The following is a 20,181-nucleotide window of genomic DNA, read 5'->3' as shown; positions in this document are numbered from 1 at the left end:
CACCTAGCTGTAGGCTCCCGTACCTGGATTAGTGATAATTTCGTGTTGTTTATGCTTTTCTAAGTTTGTAGCCACGACGAAACCATAATTGAGTTTAATAATTGCATGATATATGTCTACATGTCGAATTTTGAATTGAAAAATAAGGCTGCGACCATTTTGATTAGTCGGCATTTTGTTTCATTTCAGACTCCATGCAGTTCTTAGATCATATTCTCTGTGATTTATTACTCTAGCTTGTTAGTTTCTGACCTAGCGTGCTACTGAAAATAGCCATCGGGATTATGTTTTATGGCCCAAAAGAGCACACAGTGGCTTCGACCCGTGTTTTTGATCCCTAGATATAGGATTAGCACTTGCACTATAAATATATCATGTTCGTCAGTACAAACGTTCTACCGAAAACCGCAGACCGCGTCTTTGTTTTATTGCCCAAGCAAGCCCTGAACATCCAATATCCTGTGTATTACGACACACAAACTTTAGATAAGCACGTACCGTCTGTTAAAACAATGATATTTTTTTATAGATTAGTAAACATATCGAAGTAGCTCAGACAGTGAATTCCCGTATATGATCTCGGAAACGAGACTTGCTTAAAACATTTAAAATAATTTCTAAAAACATACTTTAGACAAAATGGAGACAGTTTGTGTTTATGAAATTGAGCACCGTTTCGTCAATATTTACCGGTACCATAATTTAATGTTAAAAATGGAAATCGGCCATATACGGAATTATCATTGTTTTGACAGATGACATCCGATGGGAATTGTATTAAGCATGCAGAGAAGCTGGCGAAATGATAACACAATCGCGCAGAAGTAAATATATCAGCGTATTATCTGTATCTGTTTCTAATGTTCGTTAATTTAAAAATTATTTAGCATTTGCTATAGTATACAATAAATATTTGTAATTATTTTATGCTTTCCGGTGGTTTATAGAGAAATATCAGTGAAATAAAACTGGTATTTCACTATTTTAAACAGTGAAAAATAACAGTGAAAAATATCGATAATTTTCATTATTACCTGATGTCTTATATAAATGATAATTAATTATTTTTTGCTATTTCTTCGTCGAAAAAGAAATTTGCAATGTTTTAAACTGGTACCGGTGAATATCGAACTGTTGACCGGTCAACAGTTTGAACTGTTGCCCGCTGGATTAATGACGTCATTTCGTCGAAAAAATGACGTCATTTTAAAGTTAAACAGTCAAAATTATTTATTTTATCGATTACTGTTGTGTGTAAATAAAAATTTAGTTTGCTGTTATTTCTATGTTGGAAATTTGATCAGGTAATAAAGCACTTATTTCATGGATGCTTGGTGAACAGTCAAAACTGTTGTCCCTCGGTATCAGGGCTGACATTTGGAACTGTTGCCCTCGGCCGAGTACCAAAGTCATCCCTGATACCTTGGGAAACAGTTTTAACTGTTCACCGCGCATACATGAAATAAGTGTATACTGTTTTATTGTGAGATGACGTCATTTTTTCAACGAAATGACGTCATAAATCCAGCGAAATTGTCAAGTTTATCAGTTTATCAGTTTTACAATGTAAATAAACGTTGAAACAAGCATAAAATAAAAAGAAAATTTGTTGGATTCGATGGAATATCGATTTTAATTCGCTCGTGATGACAAAAATACATATTTTCACTCGTGGCTGCGCCATTCGTGAAAATATTATTTTATTTGATCACTCGTGAAATAAAATCCATATTCCACTGAATCTAACAAATATCCTCTATACATTTGCATGGCTAGCACGACCGATTTTAGTGCACCAAATCTTCTTCAGTTTTTTGTCATTCGGAAACTGGAATAAATCACATTATCTTTTCCAGAACGTGATTTTCAGCCAAAGGCCACACAGATAACCATTTTCCCTATTACTGTGAAAACAATTTCACGAAAATATCAATCAAAACAGAAAAATAAAACCCGAATTCTGAACTATCGCTAAGCGGACGCGAAAATGCTTGTTCAGCTGTGACGTCACAAAACAGGGATGAACAGGGGAGATCAGCGAATCAACGCTTTGCGAGTTACGATCATAAAAGTCAACAAAATCATCCTTTTCAGGTTTAACACAACACGTAAACGTTATTTTCCCGATAATTTAATCATAGTTCAATGTAAATAGCGTTAAATATAGTGACTTCGGATTTTCTTTGAAATTGACCTTTAATACAATGTCAGCGTTTGATGTCCGACTGAGTAGCATCACCGACACTTGTTTGTTTACTCTTTCTTATGATACCTGTACTACTGAAATTAAAACTAACTGAGATTAAAAAACAACATAATTTAATAGCAAGAGCTTTAACAAACGCCACATTGATGCGTATGGCATAAACTAAAGTCCCATGATAGCTATTGGCGCATGTGAAGGTTTGTAACCAAAATAAACGTAGTTCAATGAAAAACGGTAGTTTGAGTTGTTGCAAAGTAATTTAAATATTAAACGTGGAATGGAAGTATAAAGGCCGCAATTTACACGTGCGGGTGCAAATGTGTAGTATATAACCATGGAAACAATGCGTTTATTTTGTGTTCCGATTATGTGAAAATAACATGAATCCCGTTCGTCCGTTCCTCATAAATGATGTATTGCATAAATCGTTATTTGCCATAGTAACCCGTATCGATTATTATAGTGTAGACAGTGGAAGTTCTATCAACTGCTGTGGAATAAACTTAGACATTTGAGAATTCTACAATAACAATGGGCAGAGACATGTTACATTACCTGTACGTAAACGTTTATCTTAGTTACACTTATCAACTAAAGACAATACCCGGAGCAACGTTGAACAGTCGCATGGTGGTGAGTGGTAGTCGATAGAGGTGGACGTGTTTTTTTCGAGCTCCACAATTATGCGTATAACTTAAATATTGCGCGGACAGAACATGTGGATATTATAAAAGAAAGAGGAACAATATGCAAAGTGTTGTGATGGCGCTAATTTTGTACGGATAAAATCAACATAAATAATAGAAAAAAGGTACTTTTCAAACATTTTTACTAAAAATCATAGAAAAAATAGCTTGTTATCATCTGTACTTAGTCCAAAATCCACGTGCAAATAGTTCGTGAGATGTTGTTACCTACAACAGCTTAATCCGATAATTGGGCAATTATATAGACGACAGCGCACAGGCAATATTTAACCAAGTTTACCAATTAACGATTACAATAGTCCCAATATTCCATCTAGTTGAAGAATAAAGAAGATTAGATTAGAAGATTGCAGATTGAACTATATAGATTGTACTATTGTCAACCACATGCCAAAACAAGAAAAGAAAACAAAAGGGGGACAAAAGCGTACAAAAGACGAGGCTTCTCCGACCTTCTCAAACTCGCAATCTGATAAGTGCATTATTATGTCAAATCATTCACCGGAAGGACAAGCAGGCACGCAGATTAACAGGGCAGTATATGCGTCACCATTAGTGTACGGAGGACAATACTTTCCACCACACCCTCAATTCATAGCGTCCCAACATGGATCATTTCCAGGATATCAAAACACGCCACAATATTCACCACACGCACCGACAGAGGCCAATTTGCAACCAACGCAATGGGCAACAGACTTGATTAAAGACGTAAAAAGCATAAAAGCATCTGTAGCAAAAATAGACGATATTGAAAAACTACTAAATAGATTAAATGCAAGAGTGGAAACATTGGAAAACAGTGTCAAAACCATGGAAACACGTACACTAGAAGTGGAAACGGCTTTACAATTCATTGCCAACGAATTAGAATATACTAAGCAGCAAATGAAGATAACTGACAAAGACTTACTTAAAATACATCATCAATACAAAGATTTAGAAACAACAGTGCAAAACATCAAAACACAAACACTCGAAAATGAACAAAAAACGAACGACCTGGAAGCTCGAAGTATGAGAGAAAATCTTTTTTTGTTTTACGGAGTAATAGAAACACCACATGAGAAGTGCGATGACATTGTGAACGATATGATATCATAAAAACTCGACATTGAGGAAGCCATAACCATTGATAGAGCGCATCGTCTGGGAAAACACACACGGAAAAAACCGACCGATAGTGATGAAATTTCAATATTACCAACAACGGGAGCTAGTTCGGACAGCCGCCATTACCAAAAACCCGTGAACTCAAAGCAGCCGGTTTGGGGATCGGTATACAACAAACTACGGCAGTACTCCAACAAAGGCGAGAGAAAAGTGCCGTATTCGACAGAGAAAAGAGCGCTGGAAAGCACGTGAAATTGGCCGGCGCGAAACTTCTATCCCGTGAAAACGCTAACAGCCAGTTCAAAGAAGTCACGAAATAGGACAAAGAAGGGAAGCTACGTATCTAAGCGTGGAATGTTAATGGACTCGTTTGGAGAATCAATGATGTGGACTTTTTATGTTATGGAAAAAACTATGACCTTATTCTATTATCTGAAACCTGGACTAACAGCAAACAGCAGATAACCCTCGAAATTGAGGGATACGCCAGTTTCCATTTACATGGCAATAAACGTTTCGCTACAGTGGCGGGCTGGCAATATACTACCGAAACGAACTATCGGAGAATATATCAATAGTAGAGATATTTTGATGACGTACTTTATGTATCGGTTAAAGAGCACAACATGTAATTCGTGATATGCAAGCGATGTATTAAATACGGAAGTATTTTCAACCTACCGTAGTTACTATACGGTTTCGGACACATACAAAAATCGTGTCCGAAACTTTAGATACACACAAATATTCTCAAAAATAAATGTCCGAATATTCAGAGACACCGTAAAAATATATACATTTTTCATCTACATTAATATGTTTAATGTCGTTTTACACAGATCAATGTAAATCGATGTTGAACTTTGACCACATCGTACAAAGATTAGCATTAATATGCGGTTGTATTAACCTTTAATCAAAGTTCACAATTGCGTAAGCTATCGGATGATCACCTGTATCGAGTACACATACCTATTTACCCAAACAAAGCGAACGTAACGGTTAATTGATTTCTTCCTTTTCAGTTGAAAGGTTACCTGTGGCGCACATGTCGGAGAATCTTGCAACGTTGTCTTTCATCTCGCCTAGCCCTTGGTGCCCAATGATCTCATATCTTCGGTCGCCACCGATCTTGGCGTAAAAGTAAACCATTATGATTATAATGTTCCTCTGTGGTCTGTTGAAAAATCCACGTTCAGGAATTATAGATGCGTCTTATTTTGATAAAAACTTGTAACTACTTTCCAAACATACGGCTATTTCCATAATCATGATAACTAATACAGAAAAACCCACACTCGATGCTCTTTCTTTTCTATACGTGAAAGCCTCGGTAATTTCAGCTCTTTTCTTAGTCGGTATTAAAAGAAAATACACGAAAACTATATTGTTGTGTTCTAATAGTTTGTTTTATTATTCCAAAATAACCTCCACTAGATAGCATTCTTTGTCGATAGATAAACATTTGTGTGTCTTGTATTAATTTTCTAACTGACGTTGACCTCAGTGTTGCAAATACGACACGAAAATAAATCAAACCTCATGCCATAATATGAATAGAAGCATATTGTGCAGATAAATGTAAATCTGCATAATACATACAAGTGTGCAGCAATGCCCTGTATAAATGGATCAGACTTTTTTAATTTGGACATTTACTAATTTATACTGGCTTGATTGTGAAAAGTTTCGTAGTGAATTTCAACTAAAGTACCGGGATATCTCGCGAATTATTTGCCATTGACAATTCCTTTGAATAAAATAAAAATCAAACACGCTGTATCGTTATCGTTACACTCTTTTAGTTCGTTCATTATTGAACAATTACATTCAGTTGCATACATTTGTATTGTACTGTATACTGATTGCACAAAAAAATCATCGTGTGCAATTCATATTCTTTTTCAAAGACCAATAAACAACTTAATTTATATTTAGATATCATAACATGTACAAGTTGTTTTTGTACTGAAACATTGGTTTGTATTTAAATTGTCCAAACTATTTATACTTTGTGTCGTCTGTGTATGGTGTATGTTGGATACTGTCATGTGCATGGGTGTGACATACATGTTGAAATTTGGAAAAGAAGACATATTCCGTTTATATATGCTAACAATGCCGACTATATATTTGACGATAAAATTTGTAAACGGGGCGCTAACATAAAACAATCAGAAGTGTGTTTCGGATTACACATTGGTATTCCTATTGGGGAATTCAACGAAATATTTATATATGTAATATATTTGTAATGAATTAAATATTAATTTGTTAAAAAGCTCTCCGTGTCGGAAAAATATTTTGATAATATAATGCATGAAAAGCACGATTTCCAGGAGGATTACACCCGGTTGCTATCATCAGTAACTGACCACGATTGTATCGTGGAGGAGTACACATAAGGATTAGTGTTGTATGTATAACAAAGAAATAACACTGCAATAAAGCAATTAAATGATCGATTGATAGTGACATGTGGGTTATTCAGAGGCAATCACATTACCGCTAATGATTATTACACGCACATTTGTTTGCAAAATTAGGATATTATGTTTTTCATTTTCGTCCATAAATAACCCTTCGGAAAAAGTCGCGTTTTTTACCCCCGAAAAATACAGCAGTGTGTTTTCTGTCTTCTGAAATTTGTATTGAACTTAATATTTGCACTATGCATAAGTGGAAAAGATTACGTACTAGACCAAACATGGCCGATGAACAGTTAGAGTGGGTGCAAATGATTAGAATTATTGTTATAAGTTAAATTATGTGTTACAATTTCTTTCACTTGTATTTGTGTACAAAGAAAGAATAGATGATGAAAAATCTAAAAACGAACACTTTTAGGCTTTGTCCAGCCATTTTGGGAAAAGGAGTCTGGTCTTATTGGGATTTTGTAATTCGATTTTCATGCAGTTCATCTTCACTATGATCAGATTCGTCAGAAAAGTCCATAATGTAACATAACAGTATTGAAGTAATAGCAATACAATTGATCGTCTCGGCATAAATAACGCTGTTAAAATATAGCGGATGTACAGCTCTGACGTCACAGCAAGGGAGGTAAGTCAGTCCAACTTTGAGAAAAAGGTGCGTTATTAGAAGATTTACCTGGTGATTTATGGCATAAGGCGTAACGCTTAATTGTTGCAAATAGTTTTAGTCCGCATCTCAAACAATTATCTTTAATATTATAAAGTTTCCAAAAGTGTTAAATTGACCTTTAACAGAACAAAGCAGAAAAATATCGCTGTCTCTCTTGAGAAAACATTTCATTGCTAAAATGCCAGATTTAAACATTTACAGAGAAGAAGGACTAGTGGAACGAAAACATGAAACGTCTCGAAAAATTACGTAGAATAAACAGAAGCTGATAAAGTATACAACCGCTGTTATTGTTTGTAAAAAAAAAATTACTAAAGCGTATTGAGGATTAAACGTACGATAAAATGTAAGATTAATTAAATTTAGATTTGATGTAAATTTAATCAGTTTTTTTTTCATGCGATAATTTTTTTAAGGTCACTGACCAGTAGCATATTCATCACAGAACAACACACACAACAAAAAAATTGATCAAAAAATAAATAAGGCCACATTTAAAACACATTTGTGGTGAAAGTATATATTGGTAAGAAAAGAAAGATCGGTCGATAATAACACTGGTAGCATCTTCACATGCCTTTTAATTAAAGGTATTTCTTATTTAGCTTACACATAATTTTAAATTTTGTTCAGTGCTCATAGGTAAATGTTGAAATAAAATGAACAAATTACACGTATATGAAGTTCTGTAATTGTGACCTTAATTAAGTTTAGGAAATGTGCGACATTAACTAATTATCACCATAGAAACAAGACTTCCGAAAAAAAAATTGATGAAAGAGTATGCAGGTTTATAATGACAACGTCATACTATTTTTTGTCTTTGAATATTTTTATGTTTTGTTTAAGGGGCTTTTTCACGTTTTGGTAAACTGACAAAATAAAAAAAAGTTTCATATTCGCAAATTTTTATTATAGCTATGATATTTGTGAGAACACAGTAATACTGAACATTTACAATGCTAAAAAATGACTATTACGTGCATCTAATGACGATTTAAAAACCTGAAAATTATAAAGCGTTTCAACGCAAAACGAATAATTTGGAGAGTTCTGTTGTAGTCGTTATATTTTGTAATACTACGAGGATTGCTTATATAAGATATAAAATACATCACTCATTATATGAGCAAGGGTGGCCTAGTGGTCTAAGAGAAAGACTTTTACTCCAGAGGTCAGTGGTTCGAGCCCAGCTGAGGGTTACGTTAAATACATGCCAAAATCTATGAAAAGACCCCTTTCATGTGTAATTATAATTGTTCGATTGATGTATTTTCGTTTCCACATCGACAGATATGGGCCACTTTTCCGAACTCTTATTGATTTTTAAGGTTAGACAAATTCGAGAGAAACTTACTAATTGTGGTAAACAAACCATAAAAGGTGTAGTAAGGGTCATAAAGTCTTGTGAGATTTACACGAGTATTACTTTTCCACTAAAACATAGTGTTTTGATCAATTCTTGAAACATCGGTTATATCCGGACTCCTCCGTAAGCAAGAAATCATTTGCTGATCCAGATAGTGTTTTGGTATGAGTGTGCAAATTATATACTGAAACACCATTAGTATTTGTCTGTCTAAAAGTTCATGATTTAACAAAAAACAAATACAAGTTCTTTCCCACTTGGTCATATTTTCGGATTTATTTTTGGATGCTTATATTGGTATTCGTTTTGTTGTCGTCAAAACAATGGTGGCTTGCCACGGGATATCGACTTTTGACTACGTAATATGCGACGATTATGATTCAAAAATGGCACGTCACTATATGAGATAAGGCCAGACTTCATTGTGTGAATAAAACAGCGACCCCCTCCCTACCTTAACATACTAGACAATAAACACATGTTTGAAACAACGGAGCACGTTACCTATTATCGCAAAAAAATGAAGTAAATTTATTACCTAAGGTGGAAAAAACATGTTTTGTAAGCAGTACGACACTGAATCTTGACTTAAATAATAACATTGCAATATGGAAATGTTCACGTGAAACGTTACTAGATTATCTGAAAAAGATAGCATTGAATACAAAACATGACTGCATGGTCATAGTAATCCTATGTCAACTGTATTACATTGGAGCTTCGTTTAGAGTGTTAGCAAATTATAATGTCACACCCAAATAAACTTGATAATATATTACTGCACTTGTGATACAAAATGCACATCCTGTATGCGGTAATATTGTTATCACAATATTCTTTAATATCTTTTTACTTCTGATTAAACGTAATTTATATCAGCTGTGAGCCGGTATACATCCTAGTTGCAATAATCCAACACCCAGCTTTATGTAAGTAGTCATTAAAGCTCGACGCAATCAAGAACAAGTAGTAAACATCCTTTACAACTTCAAACTTGGATGCGAATTCGACTGTTGTACAAAAGCACACCGAACTATTATTCGTTAAATACTTAGTCCGCCCAATCAGCGACATCCACGAAAACTTGTATCCCTCGAGTAATAATGGTTAAATGTATATTTGATATAAATGTGTGTAATTTAAGTTTCACATTGGAATATACTTACAGTGTCTTAAAGCAAATGTGTTAATCGCTACACGCTATCGTGCTTTTTTACTTTAGGAAAATGCGATCGCCGTAGAAAAACAAGCACAAAAAAGACTTATCGAACATAATTCATAAAAAGCTACAGACTTGCAAGCATCCTAAATTGCGGTACATCGTCATGATTAATAGATACTTATGTCGTTGGGTATGTAACACGAGACACACGACGACTGAATAGAAGAGAAAATTGCACTTTATTACGTGCGAATACAATCTATAATAATAATACTAATTAATACTTATTGGCTCAGTGTGTGGTGGGTCAAGAGTTCACAGACGTCATACGTGTAACATAGTCATTCTCTTCGGTTTGCTGATCGTATTGTCTACTGGAAATAGATTGGAGTCATTTGGGAGAACTGTGTCCTTGATTCGTACTGCCTTAGTTTACGCGGTCTCATATAAGGAAAATATATCTACGGCTGACTGACACATACCGTGTGAAAATAATTGTAGTTTCATTTGAATTGAAGTCAAGTAAAAGACCCGAGAATCCCTTCCTAAAAGATATAATGACTTTAAAAAGCTATTGTAAATAGTCAATGTATAGTAAATACTAGATCGATAGAAATATTGACAATTGACATGCTAGACACTGCAACGTTTCACGGTTAAGATAGGATGTGTCAATAAATGTGTCATTTGCCAACAATCCGTCGCATAACGGGATTTGCAAAGTACTCAATTGAAATGTTTTAAACGCTGCAAAACCGATAAAAAGAAAATCAAATCGTAAATCACAACATATCAAGATGCATTAGTGTACATGTTTATATCTACATGTATATAATAAATGACTTTATTTGCATTTTGCAGATGGATAGCAAAACGTTTATTTTTTTTTGGTCGTTTGCTGGACGTTTGTTGCATTGTTGCGTTTGACAGATGCGCACACAGCGTACTTCGATGATATAGTTGGTAAGTATCATCGCGCTCATTCGCAGTGGATTCCTTTGTTTTAACTGCAACTACATGATCTAACTGAAACCATATGATCTACCAAGACACGCTGTTAATGGTGACTGTCATAATTCTTAAAATTAAATCTTGACGAGAATGGATTATACAATTGAATATAACGGTATTAATTATATAAAGATTAGACCAACCAATTTTCCAACCACGTGTCTTATATTGTAGCGTCTTAGTCGGCACTCACGTTGGCCACAATTTGATAACTATTGGTAAAACTAATTTTGTTACAAAATGCTTTCAAAATTGTATCCAATTGTTACAAGAACCCGTCCTTAAAGATCAGAGAGAGTATTTTTGATAAAATTAAAATTTAAAGAGTGTGAAGTGCTTGAATTTATATCGGAATAAGTGAGAAACGTTATATGTGACTAATTATTTGGTTTATTTCAACTGAAAATGATAATTAAACATGACGAGGAAGAGAAAAGACAGAAATAGTAGTGGGAGTGCAAGCGGGAATGTAAACAAAGCTACCAAGCCAAGAGGCCCGTCTGAAGAAATTGACTCTAATATTTCGGTGAGTGAGATTTTAAGTAAAGCTAGTGCTGTGTTATTCCCGGATTCGAACTCTGCAGATGATAACACTTTTGATTTGACACCAGGGAATAATTCTAACTCTAACTCTAAACAAAGCAGTTGCTCAAATATGGCAGACGGAGGCCGCGAGCCGACTAACAAGGATCTTATGGATTGCATGAACGCATTAGGCGTTATAATAGGAGCCATGGAGCGTAAGCTCGGTGTCCTCGATAACCTGGAGGTAAAAGTTATGGACTTTGACAAAGAGCTCAAGAAAATTTGGTTGGCGTTGGACGACCGCGTAAAACGCACCGATGCGCGAGTTATGTCGCTAGAAGAGCGAGTGGATTACGCAGACGTCGGGGCGGCGCAGATGGCCGAGAAGGTGGCTACGCTGGAGAAACAGCGGGAGGAGCTGCGGGACGACGTTGCGTACCTGAAGTCGCAATCCATGCGGAACAACCTAGTGTTCACAAATATCCAAGAGGACAACTCCACCGGCAACGAGACGGCGGAAATTACGGAAACAAAGTTACGTAATCATTTACAAGAGAAACTAAAAATTGCAAAGGACATTGCAGACACGATCCGCTTTGAGCGCGTTCATCGTTCACCGGGACAGCCAGTTTCCGGTAAGATTCGCAACATCGTTGCCAAATTTACATTTTTCAAGGACCGGGAGATGGTACGGAGAGAATGGAAACACCTGTCAGGAACCGGATGCCAAATGTTTGAACAGTTCCCACCGGAAGTGGTTGAAAAGCGCCGAAAGTTAGTGCCTAAAATGAAGGACGCCAAAAAAGAGGGAAAACGATCTTGGATCGTGTACGATACCCTGTACGTGGACGGTAAACCAGTGAAACAGTAGGAGCACGACGGGGATGAACTTTCTATCCTTTCGTGGAACATTCATGGCCTTACCAGAGACAAAAAGGAAAGTCCTGACATTGTAAATATTTTAAAACAGTCTGATATTTGTTTTCTTTACGAATCATGGTGTGATTCTAACAGTAATATGAATCTAAACGGATACATTTCACATAATTTTTACCGTAAATTTCAGCATAGAAGAGCCCGTAGAAACAGTGGAGGAATTGTTTTATATTATAAAGAGCAATTAAAAGATGGAATACAAATAATTAAAAATCATTTTGATACAATCATTTGGCTTAAACTTGACCATTTATTTTTTAATACCCAGAACGATATTTATGTATGTGGAGCCTATATCTGGGGAGAAGATTCACCTATGTACAACAGTATTAATATCGATTTATTTGATATTCTAGAAAATGATTTGTTTCTGTATGATAGCTTAGGAAGTGTTTTTATTTGCGGCGATTTTAACAGTAGAGTCGGTCAGAAAAGTGATTTTATTATATTTGATAAAGTAAATGATTGTTGTGATTGTCCTGATTATGTTTTCGATAGCACACCTGCACGGGCCTCCAATGACAGGTCACATAATAACCACGGGATAAAATTGTTAGATCTTTGTAAAGGTACATGTTACCGAATTATTAACGGTCGTATAGGTAATACTGATCAATATACCTTTTTGTCCAATAATGGTTGCTCAGTTATTGATTACTTGTTAACAAAAGAATGTAATTTTTCCCAGATAAAGTCATTTACAGTATGTCCATTCAATGAATGGAGTGATCACGCCCCATTGCATTTTTCACTGAACTGTAATAACATTCCCCGAGATGGTTTATACTATTCAGAGACTAGGTATAAATGGGATTCTACGTTTAGAGAGGAGTTTCGCTCACGACTTATTTCTCAATTGCCTTTGTTTAATACCATTGTTAATACCGCAGATTATTTAAGCAGGGATTCCGTGAACAATATGTTACTTTTATTTACAAACACTATTCGTGATATAGCTGACCCTTTGTTTTCGAAAGAGTGTATTTTTAAAGATCAGGTTGCTTTTGAAAATTATACTAGTAGTAATAAGGAGTGGTTTGACAGTGATTGTATAGATGCCCGTAATTTATATCTAGATGCACTTCGATGCTTCAACACTGATAAAACATTTAACAACAGAATAGTTTTATGTGAGAGAAAAAAAGAGTATAAAAATATTGTCAGAAAGAAAAAATGTTGCGATTATAAACGAAGAATGGATAAAATTACAGAATTAAGGAAAAGTAAACCAAGGGAATTTTGGAAACATTTTAAGTCAAAAACCAATAGATCTAATGATATACCGTTAACTGAATTCACAGATTATTTTTCGAGGATTAGCTCGGATAATGTTGGTGCATCGAATTTAGAAGCGGAAAGTTTTAATTTGTGCAATGATTTTAATCTTCCTAATAATGTATATCCTGAACTAGATGAACCGATAACGGTGCATGAAATAACAACTGCTGTAAAATCACTTAAGCGATTTAAAGCTTATGGGAGTGACAACCTTTTAAATGAATATTTTATAGAATCTATTGACATTCTGTCATCTTATTTATGTGATTTATTTAACAATATACTAAATTCCGGTAATTTCCCGGACCAGTGGACGGAAGGTATTATTACCCCCCTTCATAAAAAAGGTTCCAAATCCGATGTTAATAATTATAGAGGAATTACGTTAGTGAGCTGTTTGTCAAAATTATTCACTACTGTTATAAATAAACGCGTTGAAAATATCTGTACAAAACATAACATCATTTCGGACGCCCAATTCGGATTTCGAAAAGGACGATCTACTACTGACGCAATATTTATTTTATTTTCTTTGATAAATCATTATTTATTTGAAAACAAACGTTTGTATGTTATTTTTGTCGATATGATGAAATGCTTTGATACTATTTATAGAAATGCTTTATGGTTAAAAATGTTTAAATGTTGTATTCAAGGCAAAATATTAAGAATTGTGAGAGATATGTACCAAAAAGTTAAGTCATGTGTAAAATCATTATCTTCATTTTCGGATTACTTTAGCTATGCTGTTGGCTTACGTCAAGGAGAAGTTATGTCGCCTTTGTTATTTTCTATCTTTGTAGAAGATCTTGAGTTGTTTTTGCAAAATAATATTGATTCAGGTTTGCAACTAGATGACATTGTTTTAATTTTATTACTTTTTGCAGACGACATGGCCATTGTGGGTAAATCACCAGAAGAAATTCAGAACCATTTAGATTCGCAGACGTCGGGGCGGCGCAGATGGCCGAGAAGGTGGCTACGCTGGAGAAACAGCGGGAGGAGCTGCGGGACGACGTTGCGTACCTGAAGTCGCAATCCATGCGGAACAACCTAGTGTTCACAAATATCCAAGAGGACAACTCCACCGGCAACGAGACGGCGGAAATTACGGAAACAAAGTTACGTAATAATTTACAAGAGAAACTAAAAATTGCAAAGGACATTGCAGACACGATCCGCTTTGAGCGCGTTCATCGTTCACCGGGACAGCCAGTTTCCGGTAAGATTCGCAACATCGTTGCCAAATTTACATTTTTCAAGGACCGGGAGATGGTACGGAGAGAATGGAAACACCTGTCAGGAACCGGATGCCAAATGTTTGAACAGTTCCCACCGGAAGTGGTTGAAAAGCGCCGAAAGTTAGTGCCTAAAATGAAGGACGCCAAAAAAGAGGGAAAACGATCTCGGATCGTGTACGATACCCTGTACGTGGACGGTAAACCAGTGAAACAGTAGGAGCACGACGGGGATGAACTTTCTATCCTTTCGTGGAACATTCATGGCCTTACCAGAGACAAAAAGGAAAGTCCTGACATTGTAAATATTTTAAAACAGTCTGATATTTGTTTTCTTTACGAATCATGGTGTGATTCTAACAGTAATATGAATCTAAACGGATACATTTCACATAATTTTTACCGTAAATTTCAGCATAGAAGAGCCCGTAGAAACAGTGGAGGAATTGTTTTATATTATAAAGAGCAATTAAAAGATGGAATACACATAATTAAAAATCATTTTGATACAATCATTTGGCTTAAACTTGACCATTTATTTTTTAATACCCAGAACGATATTTATGTATGTGGAGCCTATATCTGGGGAGAAGATTCACCTATGTACAACAGTATTAATATCGATTTATTTGATATTCTAGAAAATGATTTGTTTCTGTATGATAGCTTAGGAAGTGTTTTTATTTGCGGCGATTTTAACAGTAGAGTCGGTCAGAAAAGTGATTTTATTATATTTGATAAAGTAAATGATTGTTGTGATTGTCCTGATTATGTTTTCGATAGCACACCTGCACGGGCCTCCAATGACAGGTCACATAATAACCACGGGATAAAATTGTTAGATCTTTGTAAAGGTACATGTTACCGAATTATTAACGGTCGTATAGGTAATACTGATCAATATACCTTTTTGTCCAATAATGGTTGCTCAGTTATTGATTACTTGTTAACAAAAGAATGTAATTTTTCCCAGATAAAGTCATTTACAGTATGTCCATTCAATGAATGGAGTGATCACGCCCCATTGCATTTTTCACTGAACTGTAATAACATTCCCCGAGATGGTTTATACTATTCAGAGACTAGGTATAAATGGGATTCTACGTTTAGAGAGGAGTTTCGCTCACGACTTATTTCTCAATTGCCTTTGTTTAATACCATTGTTAATACCGCAGATTATTTAAGCAGGGATTCCGTGAACAATATGTTACTTTTATTTACAAACACTATTCGTGATATAGCTGACCCTTTGTTTTCGAAAGAGTGTATTTTTAAAGATCAGGTTGCTTTTGAAAATTATACTAGTAGTAATAAGGAGTGGTTTGACAGTGATTGTATAGATGCCCGTAATTTATATCTAGATGCACTTCGATGCTTCAACACTGATAAAACATTTAACAACAGAATAGTTTTATGTGAGAGAAAAAAAGAGTATAAAAATATTGTCAGAAAGAAAAAATGTTGCGATTATAAACGAAGAATGGATAAAATTACAGAATTAAGGAAAAGTAAACCAAGGGAATTTTGGAAACATTTTAAGTCAAAAACCAATAGATCTAATGATATACCGTTAACTGAATTCACAGATTATTTTTCGAGGATTAGCTCGGATAATGTTGGTGCATCGAATTTAGAAGCGGAAAGTTTTAATTTGTGCAATGATTTTAATCTTCCTAATAATGTATATCCTGAACTAGATGAACCGATAACGGTGCATGAAATAACAACTGCTGTAAAATCACTTAAACGATTTAAAGCTTATGGGAGTGACAACCTTTTAAATGAATATTTTATAGAATCTATTGACATTCTGTCATCTTATTTATGTGATTTATTTAACAATATACTAAATTCCGGTAATTTCCCGGACCAGTGGACGGAAGGTATTATTACCCCCCTTCATAAAAAAGGTTCCAAATCCGATGTTAATAATTATAGAGGAATTACGTTAGTGAGCTGTTTGTCAAAATTATTCACTACTGTTATAAATAAACGCGTTGAAAATATCTGTACAAAACATAACATCATTTCGGACGCCCAATTCGGATTTCGAAAAGGACGATCTACTACTGACGCAATATTTATTTTATTTTCTTTGATAAATCATTATTTATTTGAAAACAAACGTTTGTATGTTATTTTTGTCGATATGATGAAATGCTTTGATACTATTTATAGAAATGCTTTATGGTTAAAAATGTTTAAATGTTGTATTCAAGGCAAAATATTAAGAATTGTGAGAGATATGTACCAAAAAGTTAAGTCATGTGTAAAATCATTATCTTCATTTTCGGATTACTTTAGCTATGCTGTTGGCTTACGTCAAGGAGAAGTTATGTCGCCTTTGTTATTTTCTATCTTTGTAGAAGATCTTGAGTTGTTTTTGCAAAATAATATTGATTCAGGTTTGCAACTAGATGACATTGTTTTAATTTTATTACTTTTTGCAGACGACATGGCCATTGTGGGTAAATCACCAGAAGAAATTCAGAACCATTTAGATTCGCAGACGTCGGGGCGGCGCAGATGGCCGAGAAGGTGGCTACGCTGGAGAAACAGCGGGAGGAGCTGCGGGACGACGTTGCGTACCTGAAGTCGCAATCCATGCGGAACAACCTAGTGTTCACAAATATCCAAGAGGACAACTCCACCGGCAACGAGACGGCGGAAATTACGGAAACAAAGTTACGTAATCATTTACAAGAGAAACTAAAAATTGCAAAGGACATTGCAGACACGATCCGCTTTGAGCGCGTTCATCGTTCACCGGGACAGCCAGTTTCCGGTAAGATTCGCAACATCGTTGCCAAATTTACATTTTTCAAGGACCGGGAGATGGTACGGAGAGAATGGAAACACCTGTCAGGAACCGGATGCCAAATGTTTGAACAGTTCCCACCGGAAGTGGTTGAAAAGCGCCGAAAGTTAGTGCCTAAAATGAAGGACGCCAAAAAAGAGGGAAAACGATCTTGGATCGTGTACGATACCCTGTACGTGGACGGTAAACCAGTGAAACAGTAGGAGCACGACGGGGATGAACTTTCTATCCTTTCGTGGAACATTCATGGCCTTACCAGAGACAAAAAGGAAAGTCCTGACATTGTAAATATTTTAAAACAGTCTGATATTTGTTTTCTTTACGAATCATGGTGTGATTCTAACAGTAATATGAATCTAAACGGATACATTTCACATAATTTTTACCGTAAATTTCAGCATAGAAGAGCCCGTAGAAACAGTGGAGGAATTGTTTTATATTATAAAGAGCAATTAAAAGATGGAATACAAATAATTAAAAATCATTTTGATACAATCATTTGGCTTAAACTTGACCATTTATTTTTTAATACCCAGAACGATATTTATGTATGTGGAGCCTATATCTGGGGAGAAGATTCACCTATGTACAACAGTATTAATATCGATTTATTTGATATTCTAGAAAATGATTTGTTTCTGTATGATAGCTTAGGAAGTGTTTTTATTTGCGGCGATTTTAACAGTAGAGTCGGTCAGAAAAGTGATTTTATTATATTTGATAAAGTAAATTATTGTTGTGATTGTCCTGATTATGTTTTCGATAGCACACCTGCACGGGCCTCCAATGACAGGTCACATAATAACCACGGGATAAAATTGTTAGATCTTTGTAAAGGTACATGTTACCGAATTATTAACGGTCGTATAGGTAATACTGATCAATATACCTTTTTGTCCAATAATGGTTGCTCAGTTATTGATTACTTGTTAACAAAAGAATGTAATTTTTCCCAGATAAAGTCATTTACAGTATGTCCATTCAATGAATGGAGTGATCACGCCCCATTGCATTTTTCACTGAACTGTAATAACATTCCCCGAGATGGTTTATACTATTCAGAGACTAGGTATAAATGGGATTCTACGTTTAGAGAGGAGTTTCGCTCACGACTTATTTCTCAATTGCCTTTGTTTAATACCATTGTTAATACCGCAGATTATTTAAGCAGGGATTCCGTGAACAATATGTTACTTTTATTTACAAACACTATTCGTGATATAGCTGACCCTTTGTTTTCGAAAGAGTGTATTTTTAAAGATCAGGTTGCTTTTGAAAATTATACTAGTAGTAATAAGGAGTGGTTTGACAGTGATTGTATAGATGCCCGTAATTTATATCTAGATGCACTTTGATGCTTCAACACTGATAAAACATTTAACAACAGAATAGTTTTATGTGAGAGAAAAAAAGAGTATAAAAATATTGTCAGAAAGAAAAAATGTTGCGATTATAAACGAAGAATGGATAAAATTACAGAATTAAGGAAAAGTAAACCAAGGGAATTTTGGAAACATTTTAAGTCAAAAACCAATAGATCTAATGATATACCGTTAACTGAATTCACAGATTATTTTTCGAGGATTAGCTCGGATAATGTTGGTGCATCGAATTTAGAAGCGGAAAGTTTTAATTTGTGCAATGATTTTAATCTTCCTAATAATGTATATCCTGAACTAGATGAACCGATAACGGTGCATGAAATAACAACTGCTGTAAAATCACTTAAGCGATTTAAAGCTTATGGGAGTGACAACCTTTTAAATGAATATTTTATAGAATCTATTGACATTCTGTCATCTTATTTATGTGATTTATTTAACAATATACTAAATTCCGGTAATTTCCCGGACCAGTGGACGGAAGGTATTATTACCCCCCTTCATAAAAAAGGTTCCAAATCCGATGTTAATAATTATAGAGGAATTACGTTAGTGAGCTGTTTGTCAAAATTATTCACTACTGTTATAAATAAACGCGTTGAAAATATCTGTACAAAACATAACATCATTTCGGACGCCCAATTCGGATTTCGAAAAGGACGATCTACTACTGACGCAATATTTATTTTATTTTCTTTGATAAATCATTATTTATTTGAAAACAAACGTTTGTATGTTATGTTTGTCGATATGATGAAATGCTTTGATACTATTTATAGAAATGCTTTATGGTTAAAAATGTTTAAATGTTGTATTCAAGGCAAAATATTAAGAATTGTGAGAGATATGTACCAAAAAGTTAAGTCATGTGTAAAATCATTATCTTCATTTTCGGATTACTTTAGCTATGCTGTTGGCTTACGTCAAGGAGAAGTTATGTCGCCTTTGTTATTTTCTATCTTTGTAGAAGATCTTGAGTTGTTTTTGCAAAATAATATTGATTCAGGTTTGCAACTAGATGACATTGTTTTAATTTTATTACTTTTTGCAGACGACATGGCCATTGTGGGTAAATCACCAGAAGAAATTCAGAACCATTTAGATAATTTATATACTTATTGTAATACATGGGGACTGAAAGTTAATATTGATAAGACAAAGATAATGGTTTTTCGAAAAAGAGGCGGATTATTGCCAAATGAAAAGTGGACATACAATGGCCATGCTATAGAAACTGTTAATGATTTTAATTATTTAGGTGTTGTATTTAATTATACAGGTAGTTTTAATTTAAATCAAGAACATTTAATTGGTAAAGCTCTTAAAGCATT

The 20,181-nt window shown here is 34.8% G+C and overlaps 4 protein-coding genes across 4 annotated transcripts in view; all 4 read left to right on the top strand.

The window, feature by feature from the left end:
* Positions 1–20,181, top strand: part of LOC127833219 (uncharacterized) — a 1,273,891-nt gene that overhangs the window by 775,811 nt on the left and 477,899 nt on the right. The gene's annotated exons all lie outside the window — the stretch shown is intronic.
* On the top strand, positions 11,329–12,069 carry LOC127834136 (uncharacterized). Its single transcript, XM_052359767.1, has one exon. The coding sequence runs from the start codon at positions 11,329–11,331 to the stop codon at positions 12,067–12,069; it is 741 nt and encodes a 246-aa protein (XP_052215727.1).
* Positions 14,376–14,870, top strand: LOC127834135 (uncharacterized). The gene has a single exon (XM_052359766.1). It carries the CDS (start codon positions 14,376–14,378, stop codon positions 14,868–14,870), a length of 495 nt encoding a protein of 164 aa, XP_052215726.1.
* Positions 17,177–17,671, top strand: LOC127834133 (uncharacterized). The gene has a single exon (XM_052359765.1). It carries the CDS (start codon positions 17,177–17,179, stop codon positions 17,669–17,671), a length of 495 nt encoding a protein of 164 aa, XP_052215725.1.

The sequence above is a fragment of the Dreissena polymorpha genome, chromosome 6 (genome assembly GCF_020536995.1).
Source record: "Dreissena polymorpha isolate Duluth1 chromosome 6, UMN_Dpol_1.0, whole genome shotgun sequence".
Lineage (NCBI taxonomy): Eukaryota > Metazoa > Mollusca > Bivalvia > Myida > Dreissenidae > Dreissena > Dreissena polymorpha.
The sequence above is the reverse complement of the archived record's forward strand: the minus strand, read 5'-3'. Positions and strand labels throughout refer to the sequence as shown.

Excerpts from the sequence above, each read along its gene's own strand:
- LOC127834133 (XM_052359765.1), top strand. The coding sequence starts at position 17,177 with ATGGCCGAGAAGGTGGCTACGCTGGAGAAACAGCGGGAGGAGCTGCGG.
- LOC127834135 (XM_052359766.1), top strand. The coding sequence starts at position 14,376 with ATGGCCGAGAAGGTGGCTACGCTGGAGAAACAGCGGGAGGAGCTGCGG.
- LOC127834136 (XM_052359767.1), top strand. The coding sequence starts at position 11,329 with ATGGCAGACGGAGGCCGCGAGCCGACTAACAAGGATCTTATGGATTGC.